Genomic DNA, 13,695 nt, shown 5'->3' on the forward strand with positions numbered 1-13,695 from the left:
CCAAATAAAACAACATGAAAACAGAATGATAGAAAGTCATTGAAAATGTGGGACAGAGACAGGCCGAAATATTAAAAACAAGAAAGAAAAAAAGAAAGAAAGAAAGAAAGAAAGAAGACTACTCATGGTTGAGAGAGGGTCTTGCACAGCCCAGGTGAAGGAGACACACACACCTCATCACGTGCACACACACATCGCTCTCTCCATCCACATTACATAAGCTTCTCTGCTCAGCAGTACAGCCGTATTGTCAACCTAAAGCCATATTATCTTCCCCATCCCTCTTACATCACACACACACACACACACACACACACACACACACACACACACACACACACACACACACACACACATTCTCTTATATAAAGATAAAGAGAGAGACACAGAGGGAGAGGTGTCGAATGTTATGAGCAGGGATGGCCAGTGAAAACATGTGATGTGAACACGTGTGTAAGTGTGTATGAGGGCTCAGACTCATGATGCGCTCTTCAGACATGACCTCCCAATCATATAAAAAAACAGCGATCATGCGAAACATCCATTATATATATATGTGTGTGTGTGTGTGTGCGTTTATAGGGCCATTGCATTATATAACTTTAATATACTGTACTGTATTAATATACTGTATATATACAACCATTAAAAAATTTGGGATATGTAAATTGAATGCAATTTATTCCTGTGATGCAAAGCTGAAATTTCAGCATCATAACTCCAGTCTTGGGGCGTGTTCACACTTGGCGTCTTTTTTGGACAAAAAAAAAATTTTTTTAGTAAAATAAAATGCTGGCAGCGTTTTTCTTACAAATAGTCTTCTGTTGCTAAAACAACAGCTGCAAAGGTAGCTTATCGCTGTGTGCTATCATCAGTTCATGACGACGTTTGTGGGAGTGCACAATTATACAGGGAAGGAAACTATGGTTTTTCCAATAATTTAGTCCAGGAGCTCTGGTTGGATGATGCACGGTTTGCGACTAGATAGAGTTTAATACTCATCATACAACTCCTTGTGCTCCGAAACTAGTACGATCTGACTACAGGCTACCTTCTCCTGACTACAGGCTACCTTCTCCTTTTTTTTTTTTTTTTTATGAAAACAACTCACCTCTTGATTGTCATTGGTCAGTTGTCAAAAAGGCACTTGACGTAGAAAAAAATGCTGGTGGTGGTGTTGTAAAAAGCGGTCAGGACTTTTTTGAAACCACGATTTACTCCTTAGGATTATAATGTAAAACAGATGTTGACAGCTTCCAAAAAGGCACCAAGTGTGAACATAGCCTCAGGTGCCATGATCTTTAAGAGATCATTCTAATATGCTGATTTGCTGTCAAGGAACATTTCTTATTAATATCACTGTTGAAATCAGCTTTACTGCTTAATATTTTTGTGGAAACTGTACTGTACTGTTGTTTTCAGGATTCCCTGATGAATAGAAAGTTAATAAGAACACAATTTATTTCAAATGAAAATATTTCATAACATTATTAATGTATCTACGGTCACATTTGATTACTGTGTCCTTGCTTAATGAAAGTTAGGAAAAACTGATCTTACTGACCCCAAACATTTTATATGGTATATATATACATACATATATGTGTGTGTGTGTGTGTTTGTGTACCTACTTCACCATATTTTGGGGACAAATTTGTACCCAAAGTGAGCTAAACCTGACAAAATATCATTTGTAAAACTGGTATAGAAATAAGTAAACAAAATTTTTTTTTATAATAAAAATGCAGAAAGTTTTCTGTAAGGTTGGTGTAGGGCAATAGAATATACGGTCTGTACAGTATAAAAATCATTACACCTTTGGAATGTCCTCATTTAGCTAAGTAAACGTGTGTGTGTGTGCTCTTGTTTTTGTGACATATCAGGACACAACTTTGTATAATGACATGGGTATGACACAGGTATTACAAGGATAGCGTGACTTATGAGGACATAACCCATGTCCCCATTTTTCAAAACGCTTATAAATCATACCTCACTTTTCACAAAAACAAACGTGTGTGTGTGTGTGTGTGGTAAAAAAGACAAATGCTGTCAATAAACTGCATTGAACCCTGATTTTTCGTCTAGAAAGCTATTTACTCACGTCACCTCATTTATCGAAATGCCCCCTTCAGCAATTCAGCCTTAGCTTTCACTAGAAAGAATGTATAGAAAAAAAGCACACTTTGCATTTTTAAATGGCTCAAGCCGACCATTTGACGTACTGTTTTTTTTCTCAGAAGGAGTGTATTACTTAAACTTGTGCGATATGGTTTCTGCTGACCTTAATTTAACACCAAAACACCCAAAAAAAACACTGATGAACACAACCTTTAGTGACCTTTTACACTTCTCCTATACAAAAACAAGTCATGATGACACACAAACAGACACACATGTACACAAATAATAATGCCATTTTTCTTGTTCAGCCATGCCGCACAACTGCATGGATCTTCAAGAACATTCACACATGTCCTCCTGTTATTGGGAGACCAGGTCGCATTTCATCCCTGGAAGTGATAGCAGAGCAGTGACTATAAATATAGTATGAACTCCCACCTGCCTTCCTGACTTCAACTCAAACACGCACTGGCGCTCACTTTAAACTTCCAATTTACAGATGCATTGCCACCTCTCACATAAAAAGGAGTCAATGGAAAGCAACCACAAAGCTCGGTGTTACTCCTTATTATAGCGCTTGCATGACAGACCTACACTACATATTTGAAATAAACGGCATACTTTTTTTGAAACCTCCCACTGACTGATATATTGTTAGAATATTTACTACTGATTTACTACTCAAAATCCAATTCAGATTACATTTGCACTATGAATTATGATTTGCAAACCAATATGGATTGGAATCAATAAGTGAAGCACAATGCTATAAAGACATAGTACATGTTTATTTTTCTGGCCCCACTGCCATATATTTTTCTTATTTTAAGAAAAAACGCATTTTGATAAGTATTTCAAAAACAAGACTTTGTATCGTCATTTTACATCTCAATCTTCATTTAGGAATGTTTAGATATTTGTACTTAAAAAGTAGCCTAAAAAACAGAGTAAGAAATATTTTCTGCAGTGTATGTGTTCATTAGTAAGAATTTCAGATGACTGGAATCGATTCAGAAATCTAATTTGTGGTAATCCGACTTCGTTTCTAACTGATCCTGCTTTTTCCAAAACCTCAATAAGCGTTTACGCATTTATCTGCGTCAGAGATCCATCAGAGCTTTTTACAATATGGTGTGTGGGTGCCATGCTGTTTATTATTTATGCCTTTATTTATGTGAACAGTCAACGGAAAACTGGCAGCAAAGCGTTTTATTTATTCAGACTTTTTTTTTACGCAAGCACTTCCGGAAAGTTAATTTACACTTTATTCAATTATGTATGTATTTACTTTTCTCACATTACAACTTCAAATCACACACACACACACATACACACAAAATATTTATAAACTGTTGAAGTTGCCATTTTTTGGTTTGTCAGATCAAGAAGTCACAAACTAAGCCTGAAAACAGTTTTCAGTTCCTTGCAAATGCAGCTGAATGAGCCACAATTTCACAATTTACCTGAACTGGGTTTGGCTTTATAGAATTTTGCTAGATCATCAGTGAAATGTGTTTTTGGCTTGCTTAATACTGTGTTATTATCGTAAACAAAAACTCTGTAATTCCTTCTTCTTCAGAACTTAAACACAGTGCCAGTGATATGTTGTGACGTCCCTGTTAAACCTCTACTGTTGTTGTTTCTCAGCAATGAATGTAACAGGAACGTAAACTTGAATTAACGCTACACAGAGGAAGTGCGAACGAAGTGTGGTGGGCTGATACACTTACACGCATTTTCACCAGCACACGCCATCTAAAATAAGGCCAGCGGTAAAAAACACATGGATACAAACACACACTGAAACTATCAGCTGAGGTTAACTGCACGCAACCTCAACACACACAGACAGACAACAAAAACGGCCAGTTTGTGGTGAAGTCACGTTGAACAAGAACAAGCACTAAGTAGGACGACTACATTGGTGCGAGAGCGGGAAGCCCAACTTAACATAGCAAATAATAAAACCAAAAATAAAAAACAACCTCTGCCACATCCAGCTCATCATCAAAGGCAATTAGCTGGAAGAGAAGAGCATACAGCAAAGTTAGTATTGTGAAGGAAGGTCAGAGAACGCTCAAATAAAATAAATGCCAAACAATGGTCGTTAGTGACATAACACAAGATTATTGTGATTGTTATTTATCAGCATTAGCTCTAAAAGCATTAGTTGCCAACTACAAAAAGGTGTGACCAAATCTTGTCAGTTGTAGTTAAAGGCCCCATGAATTCATGAGTGCAGTTTTCAAAAAAATAAAAAAAATAAAATAAAATAAATTTTTTATAAAAATATAAATAAATATAAAAAATCTATATAAACACATGAAATAAAACAATCTTAAAAAAAATTAATCAAAAATAAAATGAGATTAAATAAAGAATCAAATCAAATAAAACAATATAAACACACTAGCACATGGATGGTCTCAAATCTAACAGACAAAGAATTAAAACCGTTAACTCTCATTTAGTTTTCATGGAATCTTTAAATCAGAAATTGGATATAGCCAGAATTAACATTATAATAAAATCTTAGGCATTCAGATATGTTAGTGACGTTAAAAGGGTGTTCATTCATTTAGAGCTGGTAAAAAATAAAATTTGGGATGCAAAACCAGATTAGGAAAATCAGCATGTTTTATAAAGAGTTGGAGGACATGAGTCATGAACAGATGCATGTGTGTGTGTGTGTGTGTGTGTGCGCAGTTATGCATATAAAAGTACATAAGCTAATAAAAACAGCATGTCGGATGTTTAACACAGTCCTCTGAACTTGGTTTTGGGCGGTTATGTGGAAAGATGGAGTGAAGTGTGTACTGTGAGGCCTGTTTTGCTATTTTTATGGGTAATATGGACAAATATAGAAGTAACACACACCAAAGGATTCTTGTAATCTCATCAAGATGTGTAATAGTGCTGTAGATGACAGGTTTGTGTAATTGGAAGGATATTTTTCATTTGTTTTATGCAACTACAGCATGTATGTTACCTTTTCCCCATAACCACGGTCCTTCGTCATCATTTCTCGAAGCGTCTGCAAAACCTTTATACACAAACGCTCCTCGTTCTCCTCTAAAAGCTGTTTAGTGTGTTTTATTAATCTGAAAGAGAAAAACACAGTACGTCTCACAAGTCTGTTATACAATCTTTTGCAGACCTCAAAATGTATACATTTTCAATAAATACTGTGATTATTTTATTTATGGCTATTTGATTTTTTTTTTATAATGACCCCACATTAACGAATGTGAAGCTGTCCTTATAAATATTCTGTGAACAAAAAAAAACTCTGACTTAAACTGAAAAAAAGAAAGAAAAGAAACCAGCTTGAAACCACAATCTGAGCTGTTAATAGACTTTCATTGTGCACCCACTGACAGTACATTGTAATGAAACTCCATTCCTGAATCAGCTAATCCTGAATCTCAGCATTACTCCCACACGCAAACAAACACAGAGGGCCGCACCAAACACACACAACCTCTTGTGTAGCTCTGGCAGACGGAGAGGAGTCTCTCACAACACAAGGAAACACACTGAGGACAGGTGAAGGACAGTAAGCACTACTGCAACACTGCATAATGCGGCTCAGTGATTTATTTTTCATATGCTTCATAGGTTGTTGATAGAAATCGGCTTTGATCCTATATGTGTTTTAGGTCACCCAATGAAACATATTCACAGATGCTATTGGTTCATAACATAAAAAGAGGAAGACTGTTATGACATTTTTGTCCTCTCAGTTCAGGAAGTTTTATGGTCTAAGGTTTATAGGAAAAGGAAACTAACTTAGAGATGAAGCCTCCGCTCTCGCATTTCCGTCGAGCATCTGTGTTTTCGGGGAAGAGCAGCTCTGGGCGATGCAGTACATCCACCAACACTGAGAGCTCAGCTTGAACCAGCGGCCGCAGACGATCCTCCAGAGCAGACACGATGTCCTGACAAACACACATTAGGCCACAAACAAAGACAAGGATTCATTTATTTTGATCATGTGCAGCTAAAGCAGTGCACAGTGACAATATAACACGTTTGACCACAGGATATAGAAGAGACACTCGTCAAGCACCAAATGGGACTGAAACCTGACACTGACGAGTGCATAAATGTGGTTGATAACGTTATTTTAGAAAACAAAACCTCACAAACTATTTGTGTGGCATATATCATACTTCACAAAGAGATGGACACTGGCTTATTTTATATATGTGACCCTGGACCACAGTCATGAGGGTCATTTTTTTACATATTAAAGCTGAATAAATAAGCGTTCCATTGATGTATGGTTTGTTAGGATGAGATAATATTTGGCCGAGATACAACTATTTGAAAATCTGGAATCTGAGGGTGCCAAAAAAATCTAAATACTGAGAAAATCAGTTGTCCAAATGAAGTCCTTAGCAATGCATATTACTGATCAAAAATGTAAGTTTTTACATATTTACCATAGGAAATTTACAAAATATCTTCATGGAATACATTCTTTACTTAAAGGGATAGTTCACCCAAAAATAATAATTCTGTCATCATTTACTCACCGGTTACTCCAAACCTGTAGGAGTTAGAAGATATTTTGAAGATTGCTGGTAATCAAACAGTTGATGGATGCCATTGACTTCCATAGATTAATCAAATAAAATGCAATAAAAAACAGTAGCTATTTGTTTATTTATTTAGTTTTTCTTCATGTAAATGCCTTTACTGTCATTTTTTGTCAATATAATACATCCATTTTTTTTCATTTAATTAATCTTTCAGACACTACTGTACATATTTTATTGAATACAATAATGTTAACAATATTAAATTACATATTTATTTTGTTAATTTATTTTATATTGTTTATATTATTAAATATTGAATGCTTTTCCCTTTCATATGTGTAACAAACAGGTGATCATGTCAGTTGCATCATATATGTATATACAACCATCTTGTAATTTTCATTGGCACTGGCCGGTGTAGTAAAAATCAATTTTTGGACCCAGGCCACAAATATTCTCAGCACCAAGGGCATGATTTGATTTCGTAGCGAGGGCTGAATCCAGTAACCCTAAGGCTCACAGCAGAGACGTGAGCTGTGCAAACGTGTCTGAATACTCGCCAACTCACGCCACAGCTGCACGGGGGTGGAGACAGACGTGATGAAGACATGGTTTACCGCAAGTCGCTAACTCACCCTTCCCCTCCCCCAAGCTAGATGACACCCCTCAACTGACCTCTATCCCCCTTCACCGTCTTCTAAGTGGAGTATGAAAGCAGCAATCGAGAGGAAATGCATGTTCACAACACCAACTTCTAATAACAAGGCGTCTTTTTTCAGTATTTCACCATTGCACTTTTCAAAGAAAATAACTGCTGTTCCTCTGTTAAACAAAAGAGCAGGGGCTTCTTGATACCACAGGGGACATATCAGTAGAAACTGCTGTATCCGTTTTTAATGGCGTCATATGGGTCATTAAACCAAACATGCTCTGCATTTAAAAAATAACTTTAATACTTAAAAAAAAATCCTGTCATCATGTGGATGTTGCTTTTGAACTTTCCTCAATCCAAGTCTTCCAACTTCTTGCTGTTTAATTATTTGTTGTTACCATTAACATTGCAGCCTTTCTGAAGGGCTGTATTTTATACAAACATAAAGTTAAAATGTATTCATTTAGCTTGAGGTGGCGCAATGCAATTCATTATTAATGCATTTTTAATCTGATAGAACATCTACAGTTTTACAGGAAAAATTATATTATCAAAGTGGACAAGGAACCAGTTTCATAAAATTCATCCATATAGAATGTGTCTGTGTGTGTTGGAATCTTCAATTAGTGCCAAAAGACAATCATTATCAGAACATTCCATCAGACTTAATTTCCCAGGAACTACATGACTCAACTTCCCTATAACAATGCACGTGAATTCCTGGAATGAATCTCCTGTTTCCCCACATCTTCAAATTTTGCAATGCGTCTGGAACAATATACGTAGATGAGGTTTTTATATGCATGACTGACCAACCGACCGTATGACCAAACAAAGATTTTCAACAATAATGCTATTTTTAAGTGTGTCTTGATAAAAGCATTTCATTCAAAAAACATTGCGCCATTGGCTGCCTGCTCTCACCTGCAGCCTCTCAATGATGTTCCTGTAATCTTTGGAAGTGGTGAGCGTTGAGTCTCTTCTGGATGCGTTGCGAGCTGACATCCTCCAACTGAGGATGGTTTTCTGTACCACATTGTTGGACTTCACAAACAGGTTGTTCACCTGGCTGTCCAAATCCACAGGGATGGCGATCGCTCTGCTCTTGGCTAAAAAAACAAAGACAATTGAAAATATGATTACAATTAATATAGTGAATTGTGAAATCATCTCTTTACGCCTCAGGTTTTTAATTAAAGGACAATTGCATGAGCTGCATAAGGTTCATTTATGTCAATTTTTACGGTCTAATACTTACCCACATCAGACAAAACCTTAATACAGCTCTCCACTGAGGCTTTCTGGGCAGGAACGAGCCAGTTACAGTGGTAAACTCTGAAAACCCCCTGCAGGAGCTGCACAAACACAGGCTGCCGGGTCTGGAGAACAGGAAAGCAAAAACAACAATAGAGGACAGAGAAACGGATGGAGAGAGATTATATTAGACACAGAGAGACACAAGGAGGGAAAACAAATAACTAAACATCAATAACAGAGAAGCTGAGGGGATGGACACTTTCAAAAGGCTTTCAAGTGGATGAAACATCCGTGCATCTTCAATAGAAGGTTGAATAGAAGTTAAATTCTATCGACAGCATAAGACTCAAAAGTTTGTGGGTCAAGGTATTCCAGAGAGTTTTAAAGCAGCTCATAAAGTATGTTGGTTAAAGCACTTATGTTATATGTTCCCAACATAATTCCTACATTTAAAAAAAAAAAAGCTTTTATTAAGCAAGGATGATCAAAAGTAAAGACATGTTTGATGATACAATAGATTTATATTTTAAATAAATGCTGACCTTTTGAATTTTCTATTAATCAATGAATCAAATAAACAAATATAGAAATCAGCATATTAGAATGATTTCTGGTGGATCATGTGACACTGAGGACTGAAGTAATGAAACTGAGAATTCAGCTTTGTCAATAAAGGAAAAAATTACATTTTCAAATATATTCAAACAGAAACAGAAAATTAAATAAACACAGCCTTTTTTCTCATAAGAGGCTTCTTTCCAAAAAGGTAAAAAGAAATCTTACTGGCCCCAAACATTTTAGTAAAGCTAACAGAATTACTACACATGCCATTTTTGGTTGATTGCACAAACTAAGGAACTGGTTTCTGTGGTATTCCACAGCAGAAGATGCTATCAATCAAGACGAGCTTCCACTGAACCTGACACATCGCATTAAAGACAGTTTCTTCAAAAGAAATTCATACACCCAAGTTTGTGGACATTTCTCTCATTTTCTTACACGTATATAGGCTAACAAGTAAACAAATGATGATGTATTGACACCTCCAGTGACAGAAACTAACACCACATCTTACCACCAACACAATGGTTGAGAACGCAACAACACTCACAAGAAACATGGAAGAGGAAGGATGGCATGTTTACCACACTACGACTGCAAGACTTGTTCAAACGCTCTCTTTACGGCTAGTCTACTGCGCTCAAGGGCTTAATAGTGAGAAGAAGAAAAAAAGAAAGAAAAAAGTGTGATCTAGTTTCCCACTCAAACAGGATTACTAGCGAAGAGTCTAACCCAAACTACTTCACCACATTCCATGTGCAACCACTGTAAAGTCATTACAAAGAGAAGAGGTACCTCAGTTATTTTGCCTAAAATGGAGGCCTGTCACAACAAAAGAGATATGTGAGAGATCAGAGAAGGAAGCTGTGATGAAGCAACACTTCCAGGAAAGAATGAAGGGGGTTTAGGCTCGATACTGAAGACTGAAGCAGAAAATCTGAAATTTCAGCAGCATTTCAGAAGAATTTTACATTACATTACAATTATAGCCTCAGTGTGCATAAGTGAATTCTTTCAAAAACATATAAATGGTAGTGTAAATATATAAGCATATATAAATAAAATATATAATTATAATAATGACATTGATATGCGTATATAGATAATGCATAATAATATATAGATATAATATGTTATATTATTATTATTATTATTATTATTATATAGATAGACAGATAGTAGGGGTGAAACGGTTCAACTTATACTTTCAAAAACTATACTGTCAAATAAAAAATGAAGACAATAAGAATACAATACAATTACAATAGAGTAAAGATAAACAAAAAATAAATAAATAGTGATTTCCTGTGTTGTTTTTTTTAGGTAGGTCCATTAACATTAGTTTTTATATAAAATAGCACTGCATATTTTACTGTATAAATTAAAGAGTAATGGTTGCACTTTATTTTACAGTACGTGTACTAACATGTACTTATAGTGTACTTACAGTGTATTTATCTAAGAAAGTTCTGGTAACACAAGGTAACTACATGGGGTAGGGTTAGGTTTGGGGTAGGTTCAGGGTTAGTACCTAGTTATTACATAGTTATTGTAATTACTATAATAAGTACATAGTATGTACATGAGGAACAGGACTGTAAAATAAAGTGCTACCAGAGTAATCTTTATTAAAGTTACAAACGCTATTCAATCCAGCAGTGAGTGATTTCCTTGTTGTTGCTTTATGATCATATTAAGAAAGTGCTGTCACTTTAAGAGAATGCACTGATCCGGTGCACTGATACAGTATGTTCAGCTGGATTTGTCTAGTATTGATACTTACCAATGTCCATTCAAACACAATACTTCAGAGAGAGCTTACTATTAGCACATGTTCTGAGCTCTATGGTCAGATGAGGGCACGCACAAATCTTCTCACTGGGCGCGTATATATTATATTAAATGTTATATTAAATGTATAACCTTGCAGCAGGAAGGCTTAAATGAGTTCAGTTTAAACACAGATATCAACGTGTTCTGTTCAGGTCTCACCTGTGTGCACGATGATGGAATAAATGACTGCTCGTATTTGTTTGTTTTATGTGTTATTTATAACAAACCATATTACAGATGTTGTCAGATTTAAGTTGAACGGCGGTCCTAGTGCCGAACCGTGTGTTGTAATTGTAATATCAAAATAAATGTTATATACTGTCAAATGAATGGTTTTTCATCCCATAATAGTAGAATTTTATCACTGAAAATTTGAGAATAATGAAGAAAATTACATAAAATGTCTGTAAAAACAAACGGTGAAGTCTACTTTTAAAGTTATGGGCTCTTTAAAACCTAACTAATAAAGTAGGCATCATGTCGCCTATAAATGAAAACAATGGCACGGTACAGATCTAATACCATTCATGTGATTTCTTTTATCTCCAGACAGCAAAGTCAGACAGGCTACATGGAAAAATGGTCTAGGCGTAGTGGTTAGAGAGTTTGACCCCTAACCCTAGGGTTATGGGTTCAAATCTCGGGCCGGAAATACCATGACTTAGGTGCCCTTGAGCAATGCAACGCACCCCGAACTGCTCCCCGGGCGCCGCAGCATAAATGGCTGCCCACTGCTCTTGGTGTGTGTTCACAGTGTGTGTGTGTGTGTTCACTGCTCTGTGTGTGAGCACTTTGGATGGGTTAAATGCAGAGCACGAATTCTGAGTATGGGTCACCATACTTGGCTGAATGTCACGTCACTTATAAATACCAGGTTTTCCAAGAAAAGCTATACTGTCAGCCACCAATGCTCTATGAATATACACACACAATGCGTGGAGCATTTGCAGGCAAGAGCCGCCCTGGTTTCTCTCATTGCAAAATGAAGAAGTGGGAAGACTGTGCATGCTGATGAGAGAGGAGAGTTCTTGGAAAGCTCTGTATGGAAAAGCTCTGTCTGTCACAGTGGTCAGACTGATTCTTTTTAAACCCCCGAGTGTGATAAAACGGCCTGAACTTCAACAGATACTACGGGTCTCACACCAGCAGGTCAGAGCTACAGAAGGGGGAGGGGCTTTACTAGATACTTACGTACATGTGATGTGCCACCTAAGCGAGGAAGAGGTAAAAAAAAAAAATGGTTAAGATATTATCTAGAGGGTTTATTTTCCCACGTTCAAAGATAACCATGTATTTCCTTCAAAGAAATCAAACCGCTGTAGAAACTGAAGAAGGTGGTGAACCAAAATTGAACTGAAACTGACAGCTGAAAGCAACACATACTTAACTTGTGCAGATATATCATGAATATTTCAGTATTGGGGTCCTTACCTGTAAACTAGTGCTTTGGTCGGAGAAAGGGGAGCTGAAAAATGTCGTCACAATACTCATCACGGTTTCTGTAACGTAGCTTTCTAACGTCGTGTCAGCATGTTTGCGGTCGCTTGTATTGTTGCAGACCTGAATGCAAAGCAAGGATAAAGAATAGACAGAATTATTGTGGCCTTGAGTCATCAGCTTCAGTAAGCACAGTCACATCATACATTGATTCACCCCTTTGCTGTCCCAAAAAAAGACTTGGATCAAATGCAGACGTTCAGACGTCATATAATTAAAAACCCATATCGTACCACAAATAATGAATCACTCCTACTCAACCACATGCAATCAGCAATTAGACAATGTTGGTTGCACGCTAGCAAGCAACGAATTGGTACTTTTTGGTACTTTACACCTAAACTGTTCATTGGGGTTGAGAAAAATCCCCCAAACGGGCTTCCATTACCCTGCATATGTCGACCAGAAAGTTCTCAAAGAGCTTCCACATGTGGTTGCTGGTGTAGATCTCCTTCATTTCGACCTCTGTGTCCACGTAGCAATGGTTCAGGAAGTTGATATACGCAATTTTGACCTAAGAAAGGACACAGTATACACATTAATATTCACAACAAAGATATCAGTAATCCATTTTCTGCATGACTTAGGGAGACACGACAGCAATTAGACCAGTGGTTAAAAAACAAAAACAAATTATATATATATATATACATATATATATATATATATATATATATATATATATATATATATATACTTATATATCATTACACTTAAATCAAATCACGATATGAAATAGTATATGTAAATATAAAGCTGCAAAAGTCTATTTAAATATGAATCCTGCATGTTCTGCCTATCTCTGTTAATGAATTGAGCAGACACACTGAAGCGCTGCTCTGAGTCACTTTATGAGGATTTGACCGTTTGATTTCAGTAAAACTAGTGTCATATCACATGCACAGTAAAGGTATTGTAACTGTAAAGGTATTTACGGCAACCGTCAAAATAAAATTCCGGTTTGAAATAACGACGATAGAATTTACACAGCCTACTACTACTACCAAAGCCTCTTTGAGACATATTCTATATGTATTCTATAGTCTTTGCTACTACTACTACTACTACTAAACTGAAACAAACATTATTTATTATATAAAGGAATAATCAAACAACATTTCTTCCATGTTTTAATTTTAATAGTAAATCCTCTTTCTTTGCTAAAAAAAAAAAAAAAAGTTGCTTAAATGCTTAATATTCCATTATTAAATGATAAATTATGAAATT

General features: G+C 36.2%; 1 protein-coding gene across 15 annotated transcripts in view; it reads right to left on the reverse strand.

The window, feature by feature from the left end:
• The window catches only part of LOC132126567 (inositol 1,4,5-trisphosphate receptor type 1), a 136,477-nt gene that overhangs the window by 62,672 nt on the left and 60,110 nt on the right, over positions 1 to 13,695 (reverse strand). For 9 of the 15 annotated variants that reach the window (XM_059537900.1, XM_059537895.1, XM_059537892.1 and 6 more), the window contains 7 exons: positions 12,857 to 12,982; positions 12,403 to 12,531; positions 8,579 to 8,699; positions 8,245 to 8,429; positions 5,914 to 6,062; positions 5,114 to 5,225; positions 4,110 to 4,145 (listed from right to left, as the gene is read on the reverse strand). In XM_059537900.1, the coding sequence (XP_059393883.1) occupies positions 4,110 to 4,145; positions 5,114 to 5,225; positions 5,914 to 6,062; positions 8,245 to 8,429; positions 8,579 to 8,699; positions 12,403 to 12,531; positions 12,857 to 12,982 (858 nt within the window). The remainder of the gene's footprint in view (positions 1 to 4,109; positions 4,146 to 5,113; positions 5,226 to 5,913; positions 6,063 to 8,244; positions 8,430 to 8,578; positions 8,700 to 12,402; positions 12,532 to 12,856; positions 12,983 to 13,695) is intronic. The other 6 variants (XM_059537901.1, XM_059537902.1, XM_059537899.1 and 3 more) reach the window with 1 other exon arrangement.

The sequence above is a fragment of the Carassius carassius genome, chromosome 44 (assembly GCF_963082965.1).
Source record: "Carassius carassius chromosome 44, fCarCar2.1, whole genome shotgun sequence".
In the NCBI taxonomy this organism is placed as follows: Eukaryota; Metazoa; Chordata; class Actinopteri; order Cypriniformes; family Cyprinidae; genus Carassius; species Carassius carassius.